At 52.2% G+C, this 25,145-nt stretch overlaps 7 protein-coding genes across 7 annotated transcripts; 1 reads left to right on the forward strand and 6 right to left on the reverse strand.

The window, feature by feature from the left end:
* Positions 1 to 80: 80 nt before the first annotated feature.
* On the reverse strand, positions 81 to 2,075 carry BDW47DRAFT_106040 (LCCL domain-containing protein). The gene has a single exon (XM_024812695.1). It carries the CDS (start codon positions 1,847 to 1,849, stop codon positions 164 to 166), a length of 1,686 nt encoding a protein of 561 aa, XP_024671930.1. The 5' UTR covers positions 1,850 to 2,075; the 3' UTR covers positions 81 to 163.
* A 525-nt stretch (positions 2,076 to 2,600) lies between these two features.
* Positions 2,601 to 3,255, reverse strand: BDW47DRAFT_125905 (MARVEL domain-containing protein; the record flags this gene model as incomplete). Its single annotated transcript, XM_024816464.1, has 4 exons — positions 2,601 to 2,657; positions 2,737 to 2,924; positions 2,981 to 3,140; positions 3,193 to 3,255. The coding sequence occupies 4 exons, from the start codon at positions 3,253 to 3,255 to the stop codon at positions 2,601 to 2,603; spliced, it is 468 nt and encodes a 155-aa protein (XP_024671931.1).
* Positions 3,256 to 4,791: 1,536 nt separating this feature from the next.
* BDW47DRAFT_125906 (uncharacterized protein) lies at positions 4,792 to 5,665 on the reverse strand (the record flags this gene model as incomplete). Its single annotated transcript, XM_024816465.1, has 2 exons — positions 4,792 to 5,477; positions 5,536 to 5,665. The coding sequence occupies 2 exons, from the start codon at positions 5,663 to 5,665 to the stop codon at positions 4,792 to 4,794; spliced, it is 816 nt and encodes a 271-aa protein (XP_024671932.1).
* Positions 5,666 to 9,889: 4,224 nt separating this feature from the next.
* Positions 9,890 to 11,566, reverse strand: BDW47DRAFT_106049 (non-structural maintenance of chromosomes element 4 family protein). The gene is made up of 3 exons (XM_024812696.1): positions 11,079 to 11,566; positions 10,190 to 11,020; positions 9,890 to 10,121 (listed from the first exon to the last, which is right to left on the reverse strand). The coding sequence occupies exons 1-3, from the start codon at positions 11,386 to 11,388 to the stop codon at positions 9,937 to 9,939; spliced, it is 1,326 nt and encodes a 441-aa protein (XP_024671933.1). The 5' UTR covers positions 11,389 to 11,566; the 3' UTR covers positions 9,890 to 9,936.
* A 155-nt stretch (positions 11,567 to 11,721) lies between these two features.
* On the forward strand, positions 11,722 to 14,769 carry BDW47DRAFT_32721 (phosphatidylinositol 3-kinase VPS34). The gene is made up of 2 exons (XM_024818761.1): positions 11,722 to 11,818; positions 11,868 to 14,769. Exons 1-2 carry the CDS (start codon positions 11,760 to 11,762, stop codon positions 14,503 to 14,505), a joined length of 2,697 nt encoding a protein of 898 aa, XP_024671934.1. The 5' UTR covers positions 11,722 to 11,759; the 3' UTR covers positions 14,506 to 14,769.
* Positions 14,770 to 14,785: 16 nt separating this feature from the next.
* Positions 14,786 to 17,365, reverse strand: BDW47DRAFT_106054 (HCO3 transporter family protein). The gene is made up of 4 exons (XM_024812697.1): positions 16,717 to 17,365; positions 16,567 to 16,660; positions 15,578 to 16,509; positions 14,786 to 15,486 (listed from the first exon to the last, which is right to left on the reverse strand). Exons 1-4 carry the CDS (start codon positions 17,172 to 17,174, stop codon positions 14,922 to 14,924), a joined length of 2,049 nt encoding a protein of 682 aa, XP_024671935.1. The 5' UTR covers positions 17,175 to 17,365; the 3' UTR covers positions 14,786 to 14,921.
* A 127-nt stretch (positions 17,366 to 17,492) lies between these two features.
* Positions 17,493 to 18,908, reverse strand: BDW47DRAFT_106056 (pre-mRNA-splicing factor ISY1). Its single transcript, XM_024812698.1, has 2 exons — positions 18,702 to 18,908; positions 17,493 to 18,570 (listed from the first exon to the last, which is right to left on the reverse strand). The coding sequence occupies exons 1-2, from the start codon at positions 18,702 to 18,704 to the stop codon at positions 17,818 to 17,820; spliced, it is 756 nt and encodes a 251-aa protein (XP_024671936.1). The 5' UTR covers positions 18,705 to 18,908; the 3' UTR covers positions 17,493 to 17,817.
* Positions 18,909 to 25,145: the final 6,237 nt, after the last annotated feature.

Consider the following 25,145-nt stretch of genomic DNA (forward strand, 5'->3'; position numbering starts at 1 on the left):
CTTCGTATCCCTACTGCACTGTCAATACTACTACACTACCCTGTAGCATAAACAGATCCAACACTTGACATCGCGCAAAGCTTGAATATACAACGAGCGACGTATCCAGTCGCCGTCTAATCAATATATACACACGTTGATACTCAGCCTATCAACAAAACATTTAAACCACTACCGGAGTAGAGCGGTTCCAACCGCCCTGAATATCCCACGTCACAGGCTTAGTGAAATCCTGATACCAGACGCCGCCCAGCGCATTGAGCTGGATGTAGCCGAAGCGGAAAAACTCGGGGTCGCCATCCCTGCGGCGCGTCCAGTTGAAGTCCGCGATGTGACCGTCCTCGGCCTTGAGTTGGTGGAAGCGCTCGACGTCGTTGACGAGGATGCTGATTCCGTCGGCCTCCGGGGCCAGGTCGGGGAAGGAGAACGAGATGTTGTGGGCGGATGGTATGACCGGGGGTGTGATGTGCGGCTGGATGCCGCCGAGCTGGCCGCCATCGAGGAGGTGCCCTGGGGTCTGAAGGATGCTGTCGAAGCCCCAGCGGGCGATGCCGTTGATGAAAAGGCCGACGAGGAGGCCTTGGTAGAGGAGACAGGGCCGGGTTTGCATCGTTGTGCCGGGGAGGAAGAGCAAACTGAGAATGTAGTGGTGGATGCGGAGGTTCATGTTGGGGACGGCGATGAGGGCGAGGACGCCGCCGACGAGCAGACCGTAGAGGGCGAGCATGCGCGGCATGCGGCCCTCGTTGCGGAAGGCGAGCGCCTGTGTCAGAACGATGGTGACGAGAACGCCAATGATTATGAGGAGCGCGGGGACGGCTCCCGGCTGCTGCTCGATATCGTGGGGCGTGAGCCGCGAGATGGGGATCTTGTCGAAGGTGTCCGTGTTAAGGGCGCCGACCCAGCAGGGCCCCAGCCACAGGACCGTCTTGTCCCAGTGGGCCTCGAGGTCTGTGAGCGTGTACCGCACGCAGAAGTAGTACATGGCGAAGCCGACGAAGGCGCAGGGGAGGAGACGGCCAAGGGCGATCGAGACCACTTCATAGTAGTCTGGGGAGTAGGGGGGGTCGGAGGACAGGGCGACTTGGAAGTAGATGATAAAGTATATGGACGAGTAGAACGCGGCCGGGGAGGTGATGAAGAGGGAGAGCACGGTTGTTACGACCAGCGTGAAAGTGAAGAGCGGCCAGCGGAGGTCAGTGCAGCGTTCCGCCGAGGCGTTCTCTGTGTCGAAGGTGAACGAGAGCGGGAAGTTAGAGGGGAAGTCGGTGCTCGGGACGCCGTTCTTGTCAACGGCGGGGAAGCCACTATGCTCGCCGGTGCGCTGAAGGACCCCGCATCCACCGCGCGCGTTGCTCACGATGCCAGCGTGCACCGCGGCCGGACAGATGGCCGAGTCCCCCCGGTAGACGCCGTGGTCAGCGGGATTGCCACCTTCGGGGGCACCCCCGATGACGAGGCTCTTGTAGTTGATCTCCTGCGGGCCGATGAAATAAGGTTCCAGCACCATCGCCTCAGCGCAGCTGGCCGGACACCGGAAGGCGAACGCGCCCTGATCAAAGGGGCGGCAAGCGTCGCCGTCCAAACCGCAGTTTGTGCCATTGGACCAGAGCCGCGCCTCGCAGGAGAGCTTGACGGGGCGTCCGTACCCGGGAATCTCCTGACCGGCAACCGACTGGTGCAAGATGGAGAGAAAAGCGATGCTCCAGAGGAGCAGACAGGCCAGCAGCAGCGCCGCCTTGGCCTTAGTGGTGCGGAAATACCGGTCAATCAGACGTCCAGGGGCGGTTTGTCCCCTGCGAAACCATGCGGTGATGTGATACTTCTGCGGATTCGGGGGGCCCTGCATCCACGCCCAGATGCCTGGCAGTGTACAAGAGAATCGCGCTGGTGGTTGCCCCCGGTCGAGCCCTGACGACGGATGCGGGACGCTGGCCGTGGGCAACAGTGGTTCATCGTCGGGGACCCGCGCGGAGTCGGCACTGGGACGGTTGTCCTCGGGGGCGAGGTTTTGTAGCGTATACTCTTGAGTGGCGCGCGGAGTTTTTTCAACCGAAGCGCGCGTCCGGGAACCCGATCTTTTGCGCTTGCCGACCATGATGGTTAGTCTCACAAGGGGATTCGAGAAGAGGGATTGACAGGAGACGGAGAGAGAGCGAGTCGAGATTCGGAGTCCGGAATGTCAGCTTAGTCATCCGTGATGGGCCCGTCCATTGCCTGATCGGGTAACCCTGCCTACGCTCATTGTTGCTACGTCTACGGGGTATTGTGGGAGATGACATGGTTAAGGGGTCAATATACAGTTTTTAATCAAGTCATATCTAACAGAACGAGCGAATACAGCATGAGTTGTCAACACGCCGACTGGGTATCCGTATTAGTAGTAAGAGAATCATCACGTCGTTTGCCGTGTCAACACCCATGTCCTGGTAATGCGATGAAGCGGATACCACGAAAGGAGCCGCTCCTGTGGCGTCCGGGTGCAAGACCCGCGATTATTAAGTTGGATCAATGAGCGTGGGATTTTGGGTGGTTGCGGATGGTCTTGCAATAAGGACTAGCAAGGACCGTCGCCGATGTCGACCGGTCTAGGGACCGATTTAAACGGCGGAGCGGAGACCACTGGAACGACGGGAGCGGAAAGTAAACCAGATTCCCTGACGAGTGTAAGTATATCTCGGCAGATAGATAGGTGGATAGGTAGATGGGAGGATGGGCGGACGGAGAAGAACATACCACAATGCCAGAGACCATCCACACGCAGGCGGAAATGAAACTGAAGGCCTCGGCGGCTTTCCAGCGACCGCAGGAATCGCCATGGGTGATACCTCCCCAGTCCCAGGTACTTCCACAGCTGGACTTGTGGATGGTATCGACGAGGATACCAAAAGCGGCGAACCAGGCGCACGAGATAATAACGTCAACTAGATCGATCGCATGAGCAAGCTGTCCCTGGACATCGGAAGGGTGCGCAACATACATGGCCAGGAGAAGAAACCGAAAGAGCAAGGAATCAGCCAGAGAAAACCAAGGATGATCGATACGGCAGCGACCACTTCGGTGTAGATCCACCGAGCCTGGGACCACGTTTCCAGTTTGTCGAAGGAGTTAAGATAGTAGCCGATGATACCAGCCACGACCTACTGCACGTTAGTGGATGACGGGGCTAGCCGGCAGGTGTCTAGTACGTACCGCGCCGCAGATGATTTCCACCGTGCGCAAGGCGATTGACAGGATACGGGAGAGCACAGGCATGGTGAGGATGGACTCTCAACGGAAGGTGAATCAGACAAGTATAGTGGGAGTGTAGTGGTGGTGTTGGTGGTGGTAGTAGTCGCGGTATCGCCAAAGCAAATAGCTTCAAAAATTGCCGAAGGAAAGCAGGGGAGAAAAAACAAACAAACAATGATCCGAGAAAAGAGGGAAGTGGACTACTTCTTAAGTCCACGACAAGCTTCCCATGATCTGCTGCAGTTTTTCAATTTTTTCCTTGATTTATTCCATCACGGCACCGTCAAGGTCCACACGATTGGCCCACGGGGTCTGCCCAACGCCTGGGCGTGAAGTTTGAACCCTGGCCGATCCCGCCTAGGTAACGATTGACACCGATCGCTGAGCGTCACACGTCGGAGGCGCATTTGTTGGCATAGCTGACATTGGCGGTGTCTATGGTCCAGACTCCCTTACTTTCTCCCCAGTGGTTCAGTCTGTGCGACCGAATTCGTCCCATCTTTTGACTTTGACCATCTCGTGTCGTGTCGACCGGCCAAGGACGTCAGCAGCTGGCGACCAGCTGAGGGTCTCCTGGTCTCAATTTTCAAGCCAGTGACGATCGGGGATATCTTTCCCCACCGGGATCCAACTCACTAGGCAAGGTGGAGAACAGGTAGCTCAATAGTCGCAGCCAAGAAATTCGCTGCTGCCTGCCTTGTTGGTGCATGATCAGCGGTTGGACATTCAATGTGGACGGAGTCTGCAATGAAACATACGAGAGGCAAACACAACCCCGAGGAAGGGACAGGACATCCTTGCATGTCCATGACATGCATCTAGAGAATGTCATTCTCATCGAGCCAGGATATTCGGATGTTTTTGCGCAAGGAATTGCTGTATCAAGGTGTGCAGTTCGATATTATGACGTCATCGGATACGGATCAGCTGACCAGTTCGATCAGCCCTAAATGGTGATGCCGGATGTGCTGCATCAGCATTTGTAAATCATTCAGATGGCCTTCTATCTTGAATTGAATAGCTAACTAGATTTAAGGTCACTCTAGACAGTTTATACTATCTCTCAATAATATGAGTGCCATTACTATCCACCAACGAAGGCTGTAATATCCGTTCACAAGGTCTATAGTATCGGTAGGTACCACGACACAGAAAGAGAGATGGAAAGAAAAGAAAAAAAAAAATATATATATATATATATATATAACAAATAATTGAACCTCCTCCGCTGACCTGTAAGCTATACCTCATCATAAGCGCTAAGTTAGGCTTCCATGATCCGACCCCAAGTTCGGATGGATTGGCTTGCGGCTTGTTGATCCTGCAGGGGATTTGTGTTCGATGGCATTGATCGAGGCTGTAACTTTCTGAGTATGCTTTCAACATCTGAGAAAGAACGAGCTATCATAACTGGCTGATTATCGTTCTCGCACTGGAGATAGCAGATGTTGACCTGTTGTCTCCCCCCCGGGATCCTACTTTGGGTACCAAAGGTCAGGGTATCTTTCCCTTCCATTAATTATCTTATAAATAATATGTACAATACAACAAAAACAGAAACTATTTCATGCTCAGATCCCCCGACAGAAACCCATCCATCACGGATCGAAAAACCCCCTTCGCCCCATTCCCCACCACGTCCCCATGACACGGAATCAGCCGATTAAACTCCCACCCATCAATGCGCCTCATCGACTTGGCAAATGCCTTTGTATCCGCCGACAGCAGGTACCACACAAACATCCTCTGCCACGACGCCGACGGTTCCGTCGACAAAAACGGGACCACCATCTTCGTTAAGATCCCACCCGTGGGGCTCTGACCCGCGCGGCTGTACTGCTCGCGCGCTGGCAAATTGAAGAGCAGATCCCCTTCGATCAGCGTACACGACGGCCGGTGCAGAAACACCAGCTCCCGCGACCGGTGCGCATGCACGTATTCCGTGGCGAAGTCAGCGTCAAACTCCGGTGTGATGCTGCGCCGGCCCGGCGTGAGGATGTGCTCAAAGGGTGACGCTGGGTCGTCCCGGTACACGCGGGTCGCCTGCCTCTTCTCCCAGAGACCCTCGGGGGCAATGACCTGCGCATCTGGATACGCTGCTTTCCAGGTGGAGATGTGAATGTGGTGCTCCATGTCCAGGGCGGCGATGTAGCCTACGCGCCCGCCGAGGGTGGTGACCGCTTCGCGGACTTCTGGGGTGAGGCTGACGGGGGAGAAGACGGCTACGGCGCCGGACGACATTTTGACTATGGGATCTGTGTGAGCTTGTTTCTCTTCTCTTTATTGCAGATGGAAAGGCTGTACCTAACGTGCCACGACTGCCGAATCGGAGGTGTCCAAATCGCGCAAAGGGTAAGCTCATGGTGATAACGTCGGAGGTGACATTCCGGATTACCATTAGCTCCGAGGGATTGTGGGGGACGAGAGGACCCATTTTGTCGGATGGTACTGAGTCGTGTGCTTTCTGAGATGGCGTGTCGTGTCGTAGTAATCAGGAAGACTAGTCCAAATCGGTACCTATATCAGTAGTATATGAGGATGGTTGGTCGTATTATAGTCACTTCGAGGGAATCGTAGCCACATATCCGTAATCTCGCGCTATTTGGTGAGATTATACAAGAATGATGGTGTTTGGAAGATTGCGACTGATGAAACGGACCAGGATGAAATCCGGATGGGGCGATCTGGACTAATGACGTCATTGATTATTTTGTCTGTAAATGGAAGGCGGTACAGATATAAGAGACCCGCAGCAGTGTGGGTTTGGTGATGGTGACCCCACAAGATATAGTCACATGGAGGAAGACCCCTGGCAGCAACCTCACTTCACTAGGTTTGACATATGTGCCTGAGCATCTAACACAACGTGTCGAGAGATGTGAAAGTGATGAGCTACTGCATCATAGTTCCAGCCACATGCCAGTGGCTACCTGAATCACATTCCCAGAGTGGGAAACCGCCTCCTCCGTCACACCAAGGAAGGCATGGAGAAAGACCGATACAGAAATGGTTAGGGCAGACAGTGAACACAAGGCTGAGAGTGCGATCCTTTCGCAGCTCAGAACAGGCAAAATCGGACTGGCAAGCTTCTTGCATGTCATGCAAGTCCCAGGTTACACATCCGCGGTATGCACACGGTGCGGCATGGGCAAAGAGACGCCACGACACGTCATACTCCACTGTAATAAGTAGCAGGATGAACGGGAGGCACTAAGGGTGAACGGATGGATTGATCTTACTAGTCTGCTCACAACGGTGGAGGGAGTGAAGAAGGTGACAAGATGATCTTTCCAGATGGAAGTGTTTGACCAGTTGCGGCTGGCCAACAAGCTCAATATGAGCTAAGTTCTTAGTGTGTATCTTGACAAAAGGTATTGTGGACATATAGATAGAGCGCGCCTGGAAAATAGTCGAGCCAATCTCCACCAGTCATGGTCTAGCAGAGTAAACCCTGGAGATGGACCGTATGGCAATAGGCTAACCGGAGTATAATAAGAATAATACTTCTTGATGGACAGAAATTATAGTTATTGAATGATCCATACCCCCTCCACCAACTGAGCATCATCCTTGACATCTCCCTGCCCTTCGTCCAGATCGTTCGCTGGCCCGAGTATTTCTAAGACGGCCACAGACTCGAATTTGAATATTCCGTCAGTATGTTTCCCATCTGTGGGAAAATTTGGATCTGTGGACGTCGACACCACTGGCAGCCATCATGGGTACCCAAGAAAGCATTCTCTTTGTATGGTCCCAGAAAATCGCGTATGAGTCGCGTGATGGGGATTGTGGCCTGTCACTGGAATTCAAATCCAAATCTTTCTTTTCTTCGGCAAGCTCGTCCCCCTTTTTCGATCCATCAGCTCGCTGTATCTGAAATTTGACTCTCGGACCATTGTTCAGTTGAGCATGGATAAACAGAGACTGAAGATTGTCAAGTGTGCAAGAAGACGGCAGAGCAAGCCCAGGGCAATTCACCGCGAAGCCCCGCTCAGTCACCAGTCCAGGGAAGGTACTGTAATATTGCGAACTTTAGAGCTCCTAAATTGACTCACAGCCCATGTCCAGCCAGGCTCGAATATTCGTGGTCCCATCATAAATAACAGGCCTTGTGGCAGATTGCGTTCCGTCCTTAATAGCGCATGCATTTGTTTCTTGAATGGGACATCGCGAAGAAATAACAGCTCCCACCTAATGATGCTGGCTATGCAGATAGACTGGTCCTCTTTTCAGCTGGTTGGGTGATACAGTGCAGTCATGTGCGCTTGCATAATAGCACTGCAGCACTTCCTAATATTTAGCTTCACAGAAGGTGATTCTATAATTATTTTTACTCTGACATCTTTTGATCTGGCTTGTTAATGACATTGAGCCTTAGGGCTAGAAAATAATATAAGTATAAACATCACGCATCTGATCATAGCGACCTATAAACTTGCCTGTAACTGGGCTTGATCTACCTGCTATGTTGAAAATTGTGAATGATCCTATATTCTTATTTTACTTAAAGGTTGAAGAAAATATCTATGAACTTGACATAAAGCCTTCACGCACAGACTGCCTTTTGCAGTGTTCACAGCCGCCGCATCTAGGGAGAGAGTGAAATATGCATGAATACTTCTGTGGATACGCCTTGTGGGGAGGCTTGTAATTCTGTATTTAGAACAACGACCTGAAAGGCGCCCTTACTAATAGTTTTCATTGATTCAATCGCCTGCGACTGGATCTCCCGATACTTTTCATCAACTGGGATGCAGAGGGTGTTTATCTAGAATGAGAGTGAAGAGCCCTAGAACTTCCTGCTTAGAGTGTTAAAGGCACTCATGTTAATCAGTGACAGGTTGAAAGAAGCTCATCGAGTATAGTCTTAATGCGCAATATCTGACATCAAGGCAATGTGTTCTGGACGGGATTTTCCAAACTGTCAGACCAAACATGAGAGAATGCTATAAACTGTTTGCTTCGTTTGTACGGTTCTGCTATGATCTTGAGATACGGCCTTGTCTTCATCATTTGGATATAAACCAGAGGGATCTGACCGCATTAAAATGATAGACATAATGTCTTTAAAAGGGATTCTAGATGTGTACAGTCACACCCATCGTTGCTATGCTGCGTGTGGTATGTGGTTTCATGTAATTAACACGCAGCACACACCGTATCTGAGCAGCTTGAATGATCTTATTATGGGGTCTCTTTGGGTCGTTTGAGTTGAGTCGCATAGTATACTGAGGTGGATGAGAATGTATGAGAGACCATATATCTCTCACTAGGGCATTGTCCCTCTTTAACCATGCGCGAAATGGGAAGGTAGGCATATTGAAACATGTGAAGCTTCTAAAGGAATATTCTTATTCAAAGACTGATTAACTGAATAATACGGTGCAAAAGTGTTCTCTTAAATAATACATTGCTCAAAAGATCAATGACTGCTGGCAATGGCCAAACATGATATCCAGATCTGAAGTCCTTACTACACGTGTTAAGAATACAGAGCTTTGATAAAGTGATCAAACAAGTCTTGATATTTTGCATCAAAGCTTGCACAGAAGAATAATCAACTCACATCAGCTCTCTGGTCTCCAACACACGCTGATGAATATACTGATCAAGCAGCTTGGTAGTGACAGTTCCATGACTGGTTTCAGTGTCCCACCTCACATAGTCTGAGTTAAACACTCAGAACTACCTAAAGGACACCGGAACATAACCAATTCTGCAAGAATGCCGCCATCTCTTGTGGTGGCCGCTGGGAGAAATCACCATCAAATAATTGATCCTTAAGACAACCCAGAGCGCTCGGGGTAAGATGGCCAGTCCATCTGATCATACGCCTCTAGGCTAAGGCAAGGAATGCTCAGAGGAGGATAGGCTGGGTCTGTTACTTCTTTAATGTGATCCATGGTTCCCAAAGGACTCTTTGGTCAAATGAATTGGGTTACAGGAGAGAAAGATTTGAGTTCAGTGTATCACTTGCTACTAGTTACTTTCTAGCTTCTTACCCACGTAAGCAAAGAGCTGACATCTTGTCTTGCGACTACTGTATGATATTGAGAAATCAAATTACTGAAAACTTTGACAACATTGAGCGACTGCGTAGTCGATGACTGGGACGTTGGCCTGGGGTTCCATGATTGCGGTGCATGGGACTACGATGGATGTCAGAGACTGGGGATTTCTTGAGGACGAGGGCCTGGTATCACTCGTGTTTAGCCGTACTAGGATCGGGGGCTGCAGGGTTGTCAGACGAATATCGAAGACAACTGACCAAAAGGGTGTTTCGGCCCCAATCCGCTTATCCTACTCAAGTTTTTGTTCATGGGTTGTGCTGGTTGGTCCTTTTCTGCTGGTTGTGCTGGGTAGGTTGTTTATACGACGTTGCAAGCAGTAACGCAGTGTTGATTATGGCCTTGGTCAGCTGTGAGCGGGTTAGCGTCAGGGACAATGGGATACATAGCACTTTACAATATGCTTTGAGATCAATGGCATAGACAAGGTAATAAGGCAAGGCAGGGAAAATGCTTGAATCAAGGTATGAACTCCAGGTTAGAGCATGTTGGTAGCACCCAAGATTACAGACCTCCATGGAAATAGGTTTTGACAGCGACAGAGGTAAGGAAACCAGATTGATTTTGAATCATAGAGTAAGTCGTAGAGAGAGTCATTTAGGGTATCACACATTACAGCACAACGGAATGAGCACATCTAACCATACCATCCCCGTCCCGACTTCGCCGCCTCCTCCTCTTGGCGATGTGGAATTATACACTCCTTGATATCATACGCATCAATCAAGTCTTGCCAGGTGTCGAAGTCTAAGCAAAACACCGACTGGTGTTTTTGAATTCCCATCCTCTGGGCTTCACTGGGGGCGTAGGGTTTTGCCGCATCTATAACTCGGTCAGTATCTGTCTAGAGAAAAGGAATTGCAACACTCCTGAGTATAAGAGACACTCACGCAACGTAGGCAGTGCACGGCTATCCGCTGCAATACCAACCGTGCCATCCCGGACCAGAAAGCTAACATAGAACAAATTCTCCACGGTCTGTCCGAACGATTTCGGGTTGATGCAGAAGTTGAAGAGTGGTACCCCACCATCATCTGCGACGTTATGCTTGGCCATGAACTCTTGCACCACTTCGTCCGGCGGGACTTCCGCCAGCTGCGACAGATGCCCCTCCACATCATCTTGGCCCTGTTTTTGCGTGGTCGCCAGCAGCTTGTTGATGTCGGCGCACATGGTCGTCAAATTTGTACTCTTCTGCCCATCTAGGTCTTCTTCCCGGAGCTCCTGAGGACGGACCGCCTGCGACGGGTCGATGCGCTCGCGTGCTCGTCGCTGCGCAACCTGCCGGGTGCGCTTCTGGACCGACAGCGGACCCAGAAGGAAGCCGGAGACCGCCGGGCGGGCATTATGACGGAAGCAGGCTGCCCGGCCCAGCCAGTCCCAGTTCATCGCATCCCCCTGGTCATCATCACTGTCATTTGGGTCACCCTGGGTGCGTCCTCCACGTCGACGCTGCGTGCTCGGGGCGGCCTGGTCTGCAGGGCCCTGGCGCATGAACGCGATGCATTTGGAGACAAACTCGTCGACATCGATCCCGGTAGCAGTATCCCCCAGAACAAGGTGTGCGGTCTTCTTGTACGATAGATCGGCGGCACTGACCAAGAGACGGGAATCGATCGTGGCGTCGGAGGTCTGCTTGACATTTTGGAAAAAAACATTCGCCTTTTCGATAGTGTTTTTGATACCGTGGTTCCCCGCTTGCATGTACTCCGATTTGGAATCTAGACCCAAGTTAATTATGATCCCATGGACACGCTTCCCACGTAATTTGAACTTTACCCTGAAGGTCCCGCGCAAGGTCCCGGAGCCCTTTGCGAATCTGCCGTCGCTCTTTCTCATCCTGATCCGGATCATAGTACTGCTTGTCTCGATTATACTGAGATGGCTGGGCCTGCGACTGACTGCCCGCCGCATTGGAAGTCCGGCTTGCCAACCGGACGCGTTTCGGATTCGAAGGATGAGCCATCGTCTGTGTTTGATCCCTCTTCCGGTTGCGACTGAGGGTCTGGCGATTCTCTTTATCAGATTGGGGTTCCGGTGAAAAGGAAGACGGAGTCGTCGAATGGTTGGGAAGGGAAATGCGAGCCATGCCGAGTGCCAAACGGAGTGACAAACGTGATGAGGGCGCGTCAATGGTACAAAGACCAGGCTCAAAGAAAGTCAAAAGAGCGACAGGGGCGCACACAGCCAGAAGAACCCAGGATCCAGTGCATTCAAAGACTTCCTGAAAAAGAACAAAGAACAAAACAAGCCGCAGCACAGCAACGAGTGATTGAGCGCATCGATGAATGAAATTGAATCAATGAAATGACCGAACCGCGACGCGACGGCAACACGTGACGTCAGCTGACCCGCGTTATCTGGTCTTATCGTCACTTGATCTCCAACTTCATGATTCGTTTCCCTTGATCGTCATTTGAAGCTTCAACCAACATGCGCTGAAACAACCTGTTCTTCCTCATGGAGGCCTTTACTTTTGCGCTTTCCACTCAGGTGGACTTTCCGATTTATGTTCGAATGTATGTATCCTCCCATCGATCTCCCGCACGTCATCCGTTGACCAAACAGTGGTTCTCTGGAAGGAAAGCAGAAACAAATCCCTTTCTCGGTGCTCTTGAAACGACCCGATCTGCGGCACATTGGCTCCGTGCAGGACCCGACATCGGATTTGTTTGTGACAGCGCAGCTATGGTCCGACTCTAAGCCCTTGGGGGTGCCTGTGCAGACCGCCTTCAAGACCTTCAAGACGGCTAGATCCTGGAATGAGTGGCTGCAGATGCCAATGTCCCTTGAAGATGCGCCGTTGCAATGTCAGCTTGCCATCACTGTGTGGGATCTGTCGCCGATGGGCGGCGAGGGGGCGCGGGGCCATTATGTTCCATTTGGCGGAACGACGATCTCGCTATTCGATGAGGAGGGGAAACTGAAGATGGGTCGGCAGAAATGCAAAATCTACCGGCACAAAGCTGCCGACGGTTTCTCTTCCACGACCACCCCGTCGAGTCCACCCCCCAAGCGTCGCAAGACCGCCGGCCCCGATCCACTGGCACCCTCGCCGGAGGAACTGGAATTGGAACGAGTGGAGGTCCTGATCAAGAAGCATGAGATGGGCGAGATTCCCCGGATCGATTGGATGGATCAGATGGTCTTTCGCCAGCTGGAGAGGCTGAAGATTAATGCCGACGAAGCCGCAAGGAAACGGGCGATCCTTCTACAGGCTAGAAAACACAAACCGGCTGGGGAGCCGGCATCCGCGGAGGACGATTCGGGGGACGAGGAAGCTGATTACGAAAACTTCACCCTTCATGTCGAGTTTCCTCGATTCGACCACCCGATCGTCTGGTCCGATCATGAGTACCCGCCGCCTCCAATTTCAACGTACACCCAAAGCGCGCCCGGAAACGCCAATGCAACCCTGAAGCCGCTCCCAGAGGTCCGCTTTGGTCCAGACATAGAGGGAGCAGAGGGTGTGATTCGAATATACGATCCGGAGATGGGCCAAACGGGCAATCCATGCGAGGATAAACATCGCAGACTGATCCGCAGCCATCGCACGGGCATCATGGACCGGGACCTCAAACCAAATCCCAAGATTCGTGATGAGCTCAACCACATTGTATCCTACGAGCCAACGCAAGACCTAACCGCGGAAGAGAAGGACCTGGTTTGGAGATTCCGCTATTACCTGACGCGCGAGAAAAGGGCTCTCACCAAATTCGTCAAGTCCGTTAATTGGCGAGACGCGGGCGAATCCCTGCAGGCGGTTGAGATCCTTCCCAAATGGACCGAGATTGACGTCGACGATGCCTTGGAGCTTCTCGGGCCAACGTTCGATAACCCAGCGGTCCGCACTTACGCCGTCGAACGGCTGAGGAAGGCCGATGACGATGAACTTCTTCTCTATCTCCTACAGCTCGTACAGGCGCTCAAGTACGAGGACAGTCCCAACGCCGACGCCGAAGATGTGGCGCACGACTCTTCGCTGGCCAACTTCCTCATCACCCGGGCGGCGAACAACCTCCAGCTGGGCAGCTACTTGCATTGGTACCTCATGGTCGAATGTGATGACGCGGGCCCGGGATCCGCACAGGGCCGGCTGTTTGCCCAAGTGGAGTACTATTTCATGGTCGAGATGGAGAAACTCAACCCAGAAAACCGGAAGACCTTACTTCGCCAAGGGGAAATGGTGGCAGTCCTGTCCAGGATCGCCAAAGATCTTCGCTTTTCGCGAGATAGCCGGCCGCTCAAGATCGAAAAGCTGAAGAAGTTCCTGAAAGACCCGAAAAATGAAATCGTTCACATCGACCCACCCCTACCACTCCCGTTAGACCCGGAGGTGATGGTCACAGGCTGCTACCCGGACGAGTCCAACGTCTTCAAATCCACGCTATCCCCTCTTCTTCTCACCTTCAAAACCTCCGACGGCAACAAGTACCCGATCCTCTTCAAGGTCGGTGACGACCTGCGTCAGGATCAGCTCGTGGTCCAGATTATCATCCTAATGGACCGCCTGCTACAGAACGAAAACCTCGACCTCAAACTCACCCCCTATCGAATCCTCGCCACAAACGCCACCGCAGGCGCAGTCCAGTTCATCCCCTCGACGTCCCTCTCCGCCGTCTCCGCCAAGTACAAATCCGTCCTCGCCTACCTCCAAGCCAACAACCCAGACGACAGCGAGCCCATGGGCGTCCGCAAAGAAACAATGGACACATACATCAAGTCCTGCGCCGGCTACTGCGTAATCACGTACCTCCTCGGCGTCGGCGACCGCCACCTCGAGAACCTGCTCATCGCACCCGACGGACACTTCTTCCACGCCGACTTCGGCTTCATCCTCGGTCGCGACCCTAAGCCGTTCGCGCCCATGATGAAACTCTGCAAAGAGATGGTCGAGGGCATGGGCGGCACCACCTCCCCGCTGTACCTCCAGTTCAAGCAGTACTGCTTCACGGCGTACATCACGCTGCGCAAGTCCGCAAACCTCATCCTCAATCTGTTCAGCCTGATGGTCGACGCCAACATCCCGGACATCCGCGTCGAGCCTGACAAGGCCGTCTTCAAGGTCAAGGAACGCTTCCACCTCGAGATGACTGAAGAAGAGGCTATCCGCCATTTTGAACAGTTGATCGGGGACAGTGTCAATGCCATCTTCGGCGTGGTCATTGATCACCTGCATGAATTTGTGCAGAGATGGCGGGCTTGAATAACCCGGTTGATCGTCACATCGTCATATCCTGATACCTTATTATTACGAAATACGAATTTGTTAGCGGAATCTGGAAGGCGTCTTGCTCTGTCTTAATTATGTTTTGGGGAATCTATTGGGGAGGATTTAGACGCGATTGGCGCAATTGAATTTCTCGCTCGCACTGAATGGGTGGATAATATATATTATATACCCCGTCTTGCGTTACAACTAAACTTTTATGCTATTATCTTGATAACCAACGATGTTAAATACCAGCGCGAGAAATTTGTTCTCTTTTCTATCGATCTATCGATCTATTTATTCATTCTTCTTTTCTGATCCCTCTATAGAGCACATCTCCGACCAGATCTAGCCCCCTAAACAACACGACCACACGCATCGAACCCCGACTGAAGTAATCAGACCAGCTTCTACCGATCATCCATCGCCCTACCCAATTCCTCATCAGTCTGCGTCCGAAAATCAAGCTCCACCCACTCCTGGCCACTTCCCCGAGACGGACCACCAAAGTTACTACTTCCACCCGAAGAACGCAGATTACGCTCAGAGCCCGCAGGTAGTGGTTCCCCAGCGCGAGGAACATCGCGCACCCCCGAAGAAACAGCGGGAGAAGGAGGAGCGGGCACCGTATCGCCCCAGACTTCATCCCGCTTGGCCAGGGCGTCCTCATCGTCTTCGGGTGTGCCTTCGCGGCAGGCCCACGCGTCCACGAAACGAAGCACCTCGCGCGGCCACCACCGCTTCATGACGAGTAGGCGGAAGGGGACGAGGGCGATGATTATGATTGGGAAGGCGGGGGCGCCGCGCGTTAGGGTTACGATGAAGATGATGACTGTTGTTATTACTTGGAGGAGGGTGTAGAGGTGGATGGGGAGGTAGGATGGTGGGTGGTTCGGTTTCTTGGAGAGGGTTGCTGGTAAGGGGGGGAGTTCGGAGGGTGGTGTGAGGAGGTAGAAGGTTCGGTAGAGGATTGGGCTAGCTTGTTAGTTATTTTGTTTATCGCGTTGGTTCCCCTTCTCCCTTTTGGGAGGTCAAGGTCTGAATAAGGGCGGTTGTTGGGACCTACTTGACGGATAAACTCTGCTCGCCCATGAACATGAAAAGTCCAGCGAGGACACTGGTTGGAGTCAGGCCGAGGACAGTCATGAATGGCGGACTGATGAAGAGGAGGATCGCGCCTGCGTGAAGGAAGGTTGACCATCGCTGCTCGTAGACGCGCTTAACTTCGTGCGTCACAACCTTCTCTTCCCCGTCCACTGTTTCAGTGCGCTGTTCTTTTTCGGTGTGCATCAAAGACTCCGAGTGTAACGGCGCTTGGGGCAGGAGCCCGTTGGCTGGGGGGATCCCCAAGATCCCGCACAGCGCGGTCGTCGTGCCCAATAGGATGATATCCCATGCAAACCCACCGGGCTTGCGGGTTCCGTACCGGTCGATGGTGCATATAATTGAGCTGACCTCGTGGTCAAAGAAGAACAAAACGGTAATGATGAGCCCTGGAATGATAGCGGCAAAGATCCACCCGACGGGCAGTTTCCAGAATTCGACGAAAAACCTGTCGCGGTCTGGAGAAGTCGGTCTGAAGGAGGTGCTGACGGGGAGGGTCATCTTGTCTAGGTTCGCTAGTTCACCTGCGTGTGGCAGAGCTATAAATATTATAATTGATATCGCTGCCGCATACTCCGTCAGAGCCATTCGGATATACCGATGGAAAAGCGGCCGCCAGCTCTCCGCGGTCGATAAGAAGATCGCCAGAAGCATCGTCCCGACGGCGCCGATGACTGCGTACAGAAACGCTGCGAAAGAGAGGGAATCATGTGCCCTTTCGAGCTCTTGGATTGCTTTATGGAAATATATGATGCTGTTAAGGAGAGAAAAGATCTCGGTAGCGAATGTCGTCACATAGCGCATGGTCCAGTCGTGGGCGTTGACGATTGCCAATATATAATGAAGCCAGCCGGCATGAATGAGGGACCAGGCCATGAACGGCAAAAATGGAACCTGCCAGAGTTGTCAATCTATTTGATCGTCGAATTCAACAGACAAAGAGTTGTATACCATGAACACATCATCACACAGAGCATAGATGTTTTCTGCGAGCACCGAAAATGGCCCCGTCACGCCAAGTATGTTCAATGGCTGGACCGAAAACCTATGGCACAACATGAACATTGACGCCGAGACACTCCGTCGGTCAGCCAGACATACAGTGAGAAAATGACTCCACACAATCCCGTGCTGAACACGACCTCAATAGTTCCCCAGCTCTTGCCGGTCAAGACATAGAGGTCACTTGCAAAGGTGATTCCCGGTAGGAGATTGGTAAAGAAGACATAAACGGCGCTTGCGAAGATCAGTTGGTTGAACACGGTCCAATCGGACAGCCATCGCCGGCGCAAGTTGACGATGTCTTGTTTCACCAGGCGAAACGGACGAAGAGGACCACCGGATGCCACAGAGCCTCGCAATACACGCAATGCCCTCGGGGTGTGTTTAGAGGGTGTTATAATGGAGTGTGCATCGCTGTCTCCGTCCTCTTCGTGCATCGGCTCAATCCCTAGATTGGCGCCGTGTTTGGGGTCTTTGCGATTTCTTGCAGAAGACCGGTCTTGTAGCGAAGTGACAACCCGCGTCGAGCGGGGTCGAAAAGCTGATATAAGGGACATAGTTCAAGGGATAGATCCACTGAGGGAGTGGGCTCGTCAAGGGAGAATCTGCAGAACGTTGGGAGGTAAAGTTAAACTGAGGGGCAACAGCCAAACTGCCGTAATCACACTGCATGACGTAAAACGCCCAGCACAAACCGCAGATATGCTTCACAACAGCCCCATTGCCAGATTCTGCCCATGATTATCAGAAGGAATGATAACCACTTCCTAACGACGGGAAAGTTGGTTCGCGTGGCATGGCCCCTGCCCGGGTTGCGTCCATCGATGACGTATGATAATGAACAGTAAATAGTGGAAGGAAACCAGAAATATTAAGAAACAAGCACACGTTAGGTTTTGCGAGGCTAATATGAAATATGACATGGTCTCCAAAACGGTAGAAAAGAAAATTAGAAAAAATGGTCGAGTCACGTTGGTATCATCAAGGGCTTTTGTGCCTTCCTTCAAATGCATAAGATACAAAACCGAGAAGCATGGGAAAAGGGCAGAATGAACCATGAGAGGAATCGCAGTAAAGAACAAAACAGATCCAGAACGCCCGACAAGTGTGGCCGCATAAAGCGGAGAGAAAAGACGAAAGGAAGCAAACAGACGCCTAGCACGCCAATCCATGGACGGACACATTACCACCCCTCATCTCTCAAGTGATCTTATCCAGCAGTCGTCTCCTCCGACGGTCCACCAGCTCTTCCTGCACCTCATCGAGAGTCGGCAGTCGCCATTCGGTCCCGTCCCCAGCATCGCCAGGCAACGGCTGCCACCCATCCTCAGCATCGTCGTCTGCCTGCGCGCGCAGACGCTCATTCGCCTCTTTCTCCTTCTGCTTCTCATACGCCAACAGCGTCCCATCCTCCTCATCCAGTCCATACCCAAAATAATTCGCATCGACCTTCCTCGTCGCAATCTCGCCCCCACGACCACGGTCCTCGCCCTCCTCCTCCGCCGGCCCGCGACCCCGTCGAGCAGCCGCCTCAAACATCTCCTTGACACCGGGTAACTCCCTCGCGCGTCCAAAGTATCGATACCCCTTGCCGCCGCCGGGGATCTCGCGCCCTTCATCATCGTACACCCTCCCCGTGCCACGCATGTAGTTGGGCCCGCCCAGGTTCCGAATCTGCATCTCCCAAGCCCACTTCTCGCGCATCAGCTTGTTGATCTCGTCGTTCAGGTCGCGGATCTGGTAGTCGCTGAGACTGGACTCCTGGATGCGAGACACCTTGCGCGAGATCTCCTTCAGGACCTGGCCGCGCCATTTTTCGCAGTTCGGGATCGAATCCACCGACGTGATGGCCTTGGGGCGGCGCGTGCGTCCGATGTCGATGATGCCGAGATCCGCGGCTTGTTGGGCCCGGAACCGGAACAGCATCGACTGCGCCTTTTCACTGTTTCGCGCCTGTCATCGTGGAAAGATTGTTGTTAGTTTACGGGTCTGAACTTCGGCGAGGGGGGGATATCTCTCGAATCCGGCGGGGCCGTCGGAGCATGCTGGAAGAGGCGCGGAATCTCGTAAGGAAGTCTACTTACCATGGTTACGAAGAGCGCGAAAAGAATTTCACCAGGTGATGGAGAAGATGGGGAAGGAGGAAGCAAGGGTCATGGGTCAACAACCAACTCCCAAGGCTGGTTGACGTGAAGCTCGGGTGGGTTCAAAAGTCGGCCGGTCCAAGCGAGCGCCAACCAGAGACGCGCGGCTAAATTTATGATAGATTACATAAGAATTTTACTGCATAATCACTTATACATCGTATTGATGGTGCATTGTATTGTCTGATATAAAAGCTAGAGGGATAAGACCTGGACAAACCAGAGTGGCAGAATTACTATTATAATTCCCAACTTAAGCCAATACCTAACACGTAAACCGACTCCGCAAAAGTCACCATCAAAATGTGTGGATAACTCGACAAATATCAATGCAAATCATGAAAGGCATCTCGAATGCGTATACACATAAAACAAAAAGAAAGGCGGCAAAATCAACGGCGTCTCCCATCCATGCTCCGTAGTCATGTCCACTGCCCATTATATCGTACTCATCGTAGGAGCCCTGACCGGCGAGGCACTCAGGTGTATATCAACAAGGTTGGTTTTAGTACTCAATTCACCGAGATGTCATGTCGTTCATGATAAGGCTCTTCACAGGAAGCCTTTGGTGTTGCTAGGCATCCTCTGTAAATCCGCGGCGGCGAATGCACCGCTCCCCTTCCGGCTTCCGGTTTCACTGAAGTGGCTCCGACGTTCCATGCGGAGCCCCTTCCATCCTTCCAGCTCGCGCTCCAGTCGTAGCGATTTTTCTTTCTCCTCACGCAGCTCTCGTTCGGTCCGTCGGATTTGGATCATGGTGTCAGCCCCGCCGTGCTCCAGCTTTTCGATGTCCTGGAGCAACCGCTCGATGCGGTCACGAGCCTTGTTGACGTCGTCTTCGAGCTGGGAGTTCATTTTGTCGCGTCGGTCGATTTGAGACTGAAGGTCCTTCACCGTGCGGTCAACGTTGCGGGAAGATCGTTGCTCGGTGCTGTGCTTGGTTTCTTGGTCTTCAAGAAGGTTTTCAAGCTGTGAATAAACATGTCAGTGTTATTGTTTTCGGTGATTCATATGTTTAGTATCAATCACGACTTACCTCCTTGATCCGCTTGTGCAAGAACCGGATATCCTGACTACCGGACGAGTAACTCTTGGTCTCCAGGTCGACGCATCTGAGCTGGGTCTCCTTCAACTGTTTCTCCAGGGAAGCCTTGTCCTTGAATAGCTGGGTAGTAGCCTCTCTTTCGGCTGTAACCTCCTTCTGCATCTCGATGGCAAGTGCCTCGGCGCGCCGCATCTTGTCAACCGCGGCCGAGGACAAATCTTCCTGGTGGGCGAGCTTGGACTTCAGCTCCAGCAGTGCGCGATCCATACTGGCGGCATTGCGCATGGAAGGGCTCTCTCCCTTGGCAAGGTCCTCGAGTCTTTCGCCAGCCTCAGTGAGTCGCGTCTCCAGCATCTTCTTCTCCTTGAACAGCATGTCTCTTTCCGCCGTTACATCTTCGACCGAGGTTCTCAGGCTTCTCACTTGCGATAGAAGGTTCACAACTCGGCTCTGAGCTTCATTATGAGCATTGGCTGCCTCGTCCCGAGATGTTGTGACATCGTGAAGCATCATGTCCATGCGGGCCTTCTCCTTCGCCCACGTCGAGCTATTCAGGACTTCGTTATCCCACTTGCTGCGGAGTTCATCGAGCTCTTCCCGTAGACGCGAGCTCTCCCCGCGGACACTCAGTACCTTTTCGCGCTCCATTTCGAGCTCGTTATTGAGAGCCAGGAATTCCCTCTGGTACTTCTGCCTCGTCTGCTCCATCAAGGTCTCCTTATCCTCGATGTCGATTGCGCGTTGGTTTCTGTAATCCTCAAGCTCATTCTGGAGGCGTTGTTTGGACTGCAGCGCGGCTTGCAGCTCAGCGCCTTGATCTTCCATCCTTGCTTCCAGGGACTGCGCTTGGCGTTCCAGATCCGCAACTAAAGAATCCATTTCCTTGCGCTCGGACATGATTTGAGCGCATGTCTCCTCGACCTCCTGAGATTTCGACTTGGCAAATTGCTCCGCGCGCTTAGCCTTTAAAACGGTGATCTCAGCCTGCTCAAGTTTGTTGAAATACTCATCCGCGCGCGTCTTGTACAAACTCAAGCTGGATGCAAGGTCAGCAGACTTGGAGGTTTCTGCATCCAGGCGAATCTGCAGATCGGAGAACTCTTGGAGAAGTTGGCCTCGGCTGACGGAGTCTTGTTCCTTAGCCTCGCGAAGCTCTTCTGTTTCCGAGCGCGCATCTCGCAGGTCGACCTCAAGAGATGCCTTGGCCCGTTTCAATTTCTCAAACTGGGTCTTAGCCTCCGAAAATTCAGAAACAGCCTCGTTGTGGACCACGAGTAACGATCGCCTGGCGTTCTCTTGGGAGTTAATCAGATCGTAGAGCTCTTCGTGTGATCTAGCCTGAACATCGCGCAACGACAATTCTCCAGAATGGATGCTTCGCTCGAGCGCCGAGACCTTCTTGGCAGAGTCGTCAAGCTGCTCGTGCAAACGACCATTCGCCCGCTCGAGGAGTTGCATTCGGCGAATAGATGGGCTCTCGTCCTCCCAAGAACCCCGGTTCGGCGTGGATTGCTGCAATTGACTTTGAAGGTGCTTGTTCTGCATCTCAGCCATTTGCAACTTGTTTTGCAACTCTTCCATCTCGCCAGCCAGGTCCATTCGCCTCTGATAGCCAACAGTATCGACCGTTCGGTCAGAGCGGGCCGAGTCATTTGCCGCCTCATTATGATTGAATCTTCGGTTAGGCGTTGTTGGAGTTCCGAATTTCTTGACCGCGCTATTCTCTGAATCCTTGCGCAAATGATTTGGTGTGCGGTTGCTTGCCACTTGATTATGATCAATCTCCTCCAGCAGCGCACGTTTGGAAGAAGAATAACGAGTATCAAGCTCCTTCATCTCGTCACCGTGGCGACGCCGCATTTCGCCAAGCTGGCCCTCTGCTCGACTGTACTTCTCTTCGGTCACTTGCAGCTTACTTTGCAGTGTATCAACCAGTTGGGCCATATCCACCTTCTTGGTCAAGTCTGGTTTGATAGCCTCCCAGGAGTCATTGGACCTGTCAGACTCGGGTTCAACAACCTTGTGAAGAAGTATCAGTTGACGACGCAAGCCGTCGATTTCCTTGTTCGCCGTATCCACAGAGCCCTGCAATTTTCTGGTGTTGGCCTGCGCTTGGCTGCGCAGTTGTCTCTCTGTTTCCAGGTTTCTATTCGCCTCTGCCAGCTGGATGCCAGCAGTAGAAGCGGCCTTTTCGGCATTGCGGCTAGCTTTGTGCTCTCTCGTGACCTCGTGATTCAAATCTTCGAGGGTCAACGAAAGCTTCTCCTTTTGCTTTTCGAGCGAGGTAATCGAGAGCTGGAGATCTCCCAGCTGGCGTCCAAGGTTCTTATTGTCCTCTTCCAGTTTGGACTTCTCTTTCTGGAGCATCGTGACACGGTGGCGTTGATTATCGCTGGCTCTGGAGCTTGACCTGGCGATATCCAAATTCTTCTGTTGGATCTTTGTCATTAGAGACTTGTTGTCATTCTCAGAGGCAGTCAGTCTCCCTCTCAGGGTAACCAGTTCTCTCTCCATGCGCTCTTTTTGCTGATCATGTCGAATCCGGAAGTTGTCAGACTCTGCGATGGCGTTTGTAAGCTCCTGGACCTTGGTCGTAAGACGGGACCTCTCTCGTTCAATTTCGTCTAACAATCCCGTCTTTTGCTCCAGATCCTTTCTTACACTCTCCAGACGCTGGTTAGATTGCTTGACCATGCTGCGCTCGATCTCAGCCTCGGCACTCACGCGAGCATTCTCAACAGTAGTGAATCGATCGCGGAGTTTCACCAATTCAGCTTGAAGATCCCTGCGCGAATTCTCAGCAGCTTGACGGCCTTCGGTTGCGCGGCGGAGCGTGTCTTGTTGGATGTACATCTCCTTCTCGATGATAATCTTGGACTCGTTCAACGACGAGTACTTGTCACGTAACTCAGAAAGATTATGCTCCGCGAGCATTTGCACATCGTCTCTGGATTGTCGCTCTCGGCTGAGATCTGCCTGTGCTTGGAACAGTTGACTCTTGAGGTCGTGGACTTGGTGCTCGAGGAGTTTCCGACTCTCTCCGGCTTCGGCATCTTCAGAGAGCTTCTCCTCGAGTAACTTCTTCACGTCAGAGAGTTCGCGTTCCAATTGGGCTTTGCCGGATCTCATGGCATCAACCTCGGCTTGGACCTCTCGCAAGCGTTTCTGCATATTGTCGTGACGAGTCGATAAAGAAGCTTTTTCTGTTTCTAAATACTTCTTTTCGTCTTCGTGTCTCTTGAAGTCGTTGCGCAGAACAGCCATCTCGCTTTCCTTTCGCCTGAGTATCTCCTCGTATCCAGCTGACGTAGAGGAAATATCCGAGATCTGTTGGCGTATGCCACGGTTTTCTTCAACAAGCTCCTTTGCCTGCTTCTTGGACTGATCAAGCTCTTTCGAGGTTTTGGCGAGCTTGATATCAAGGTCTTGGTCCGTCTTGAGCAGTTTGGTTTCCAGATCCTGAAGTTTACGTTCCTTCAGGCTGACGTGACTCTGGAGCATTTTCAATTCCTGGCCCAAATCTTTAATGCGTTCGTCTTTTTCGGAGGACGAGCTTTCAGCCTCTCTGATCCTGCGGTCAACGTCTTCGAGGTCAGATTGCGTCTGGTTTTTGTCAGATTCGAGGCGTTGAATGATGTCGCCTGCTTGTTCAAGCTGCGTTATCCGATGCTCGAGTTCGTCATCCACCCGCTTCTTCGCCTCGATAAGCTCATCCAACTGATCTTCAAGGTTCTCTTGGTCAGCAATCGCCCCAGCCAGCTTCTCAGAAAGCTCGACCTCACGGACTTGAAGCCGCTTGAAGATTTCTTCCTTGTCAAGGGCCAAGGCCCGCTCACTTTCCAGGGTGTGCTGAATCTTTTGCATCTCCAACTCCGTTCGACGCCGTTCTTCGTCCAACTTCTGGCGATCAGATACGTCCTGTCTCATTTTGACTTCGAGTTGCTGGATCTTTTCATCGCGTCTCTTGACTTCATTGGCGGTCCGTGTCTCTCCCAAAAGTGGCTTCATTCGAGAAAACAGCCGCCACCAAGGACTGGACCTCAACTCAGCAACCGCTCTGAAATTTTGCTGGATGATGCGGGTGGCTTCGGCTCGGTATAGGCGTTTGTTGGAGATCCGTCGCTGCACAAATCCCCGGGAAAGAGACTGGAAGCGAGTCATGATGGAGCGGATCAGTTGGTCGCGTTTCTCTTCCAGTTCTGCGAGTACTCCGGCCCGGAAGAACACCTTCGTTCGGCCAACCCTGTACCAAGTACTATCCAGCCCAAGTTGGTCAAGCATCGTTTTGGCAACGCTTTGTCCATCCATATAGCCTCTAGACATCTTTCGGCATAGGACCTCATATCGTTGGCGAAACTCGGCAAAGGAGAGGCGATTGGGGAACCCTGTGCGGGCAATCCTAATGCCCTCCAGTACACCGTTGCATCGTAGCTGGTCTAGAACAAGGGGCGCGTTTAACATCTTGGGCCGCTTTTTGTGGTTTGGTATAATGCAGCGAACGAAGTGTGGATGGGTGGAGTTTAATTGATTCATCAGGGTCGATAGCTGCTCCTTGTGCCTCTGCGCAACAGTCCTGAATAAGCCCTTCTTCACTCGGCTCTTAGGATAATCCCCTTCTTCGTCCATATCACCACAGTCTGAAAATAGGTTGGCAACATGCTGTTCGGACGAGGCTGCGAGAAGTCGGGAGATGTTGTCGTTCAGAGGATCCTTGTTCTTCTCCAGCCAGTGCTCTGTGGAATATTCCACCTCCGAGGCATAGTGGGTGAGAACGAAGCCTTGGCTCAATCGAGATGAACGGTATTTGGGCGATTTCCTGTCCCAAAGCGAGTGCAACTTTTCTGTAAAGGACTTGTCTGTGGCTTTAGGCATCACACAGTCCTCATCTAAGCAGGAGAATATACCGATGGGGTTGGTCAGCTCAATTAGGTCGATTGTGGGCTGGAGATCTTTTCCAAAATCGATGAACTGCCACTCAATCTGCTCCCGTGCATATTCTTCCTGTTCCAAGACGAACATGTGATGATTGAAAAATTGCTGGAGCTTTTCATTTGTATAGTTGATGCAAAGCTGCTCGAAGCTGTTGTTTTGGAAGATTTCGAAACCGGCAATATCAAGAACACCGATGAAATAAGTGTCTTCGCCAGCCATAGCATTTCGATCAAGCCGGCTGTTGATGCGAGTTACAAGGTCCCCAAAGCCACGCTCATAGATACCTTTAGCTAAGGCATCAAGGGCTAGTCGAACTTGCTCTGGGGTTTGGACTTTTTCCACCCACTCCCGGCCTGCCTTGACCCTTGGGTGCAGTAGCCCCTTCACGAAAGGCTCAGGATCAATAC

The sequence above is a fragment of the Aspergillus candidus genome (assembly GCF_002847045.1).
Source record: "Aspergillus candidus strain CBS 102.13 unplaced genomic scaffold BDW47scaffold_23, whole genome shotgun sequence".
Classification (NCBI taxonomy): domain Eukaryota; kingdom Fungi; phylum Ascomycota; class Eurotiomycetes; order Eurotiales; family Aspergillaceae; genus Aspergillus; species Aspergillus candidus.

Excerpts from the sequence above, each read along its gene's own strand:
- BDW47DRAFT_106040 (XM_024812695.1), bottom strand. The coding sequence starts at position 1,849 with ATGCAGGGCCCCCCGAATCCGCAGAAGTATCACATCACCGCATGGTTT.
- BDW47DRAFT_106049 (XM_024812696.1), bottom strand. The coding sequence starts at position 11,388 with ATGGCTCGCATTTCCCTTCCCAACCATTCGACGACTCCGTCTTCCTTT. Across the intron at positions 11,021-11,078 it reads CCTTGCGCGGGACCTTCAGG|ATTCCAAATCGGAGTACATG; the intron begins GTAAAGTTCAAA and ends ACTTGGGTCTAG. Across the intron at positions 10,122-10,189 it reads CCGTGCACTGCCTACGTTGC|ATGCGGCAAAACCCTACGCC; the intron begins GTGAGTGTCTCT and ends ACCGAGTTATAG.
- BDW47DRAFT_32721 (XM_024818761.1), top strand. The coding sequence starts at position 11,760 with ATGGAGGCCTTTACTTTTGCGCTTTCCACTCAGGTGGACTTTCCGATT. Across the intron at positions 11,819-11,867 it reads TTTCCGATTTATGTTCGAAT|TGGTTCTCTGGAAGGAAAGC; the intron begins GTATGTATCCTC and ends TTGACCAAACAG.
- BDW47DRAFT_106054 (XM_024812697.1), bottom strand. The coding sequence starts at position 17,174 with ATGTCCCTTATATCAGCTTTTCGACCCCGCTCGACGCGGGTTGTCACT. Across the intron at positions 16,510-16,566 it reads TGTGTGATGATGTGTTCATG|GTTCCATTTTTGCCGTTCAT; the intron begins GTATACAACTCT and ends CAACTCTGGCAG. Across the intron at positions 15,487-15,577 it reads GAGCAGAGTTTATCCGTCAA|CCCAATCCTCTACCGAACCT; the intron begins GTAGGTCCCAAC and ends CTAACAAGCTAG.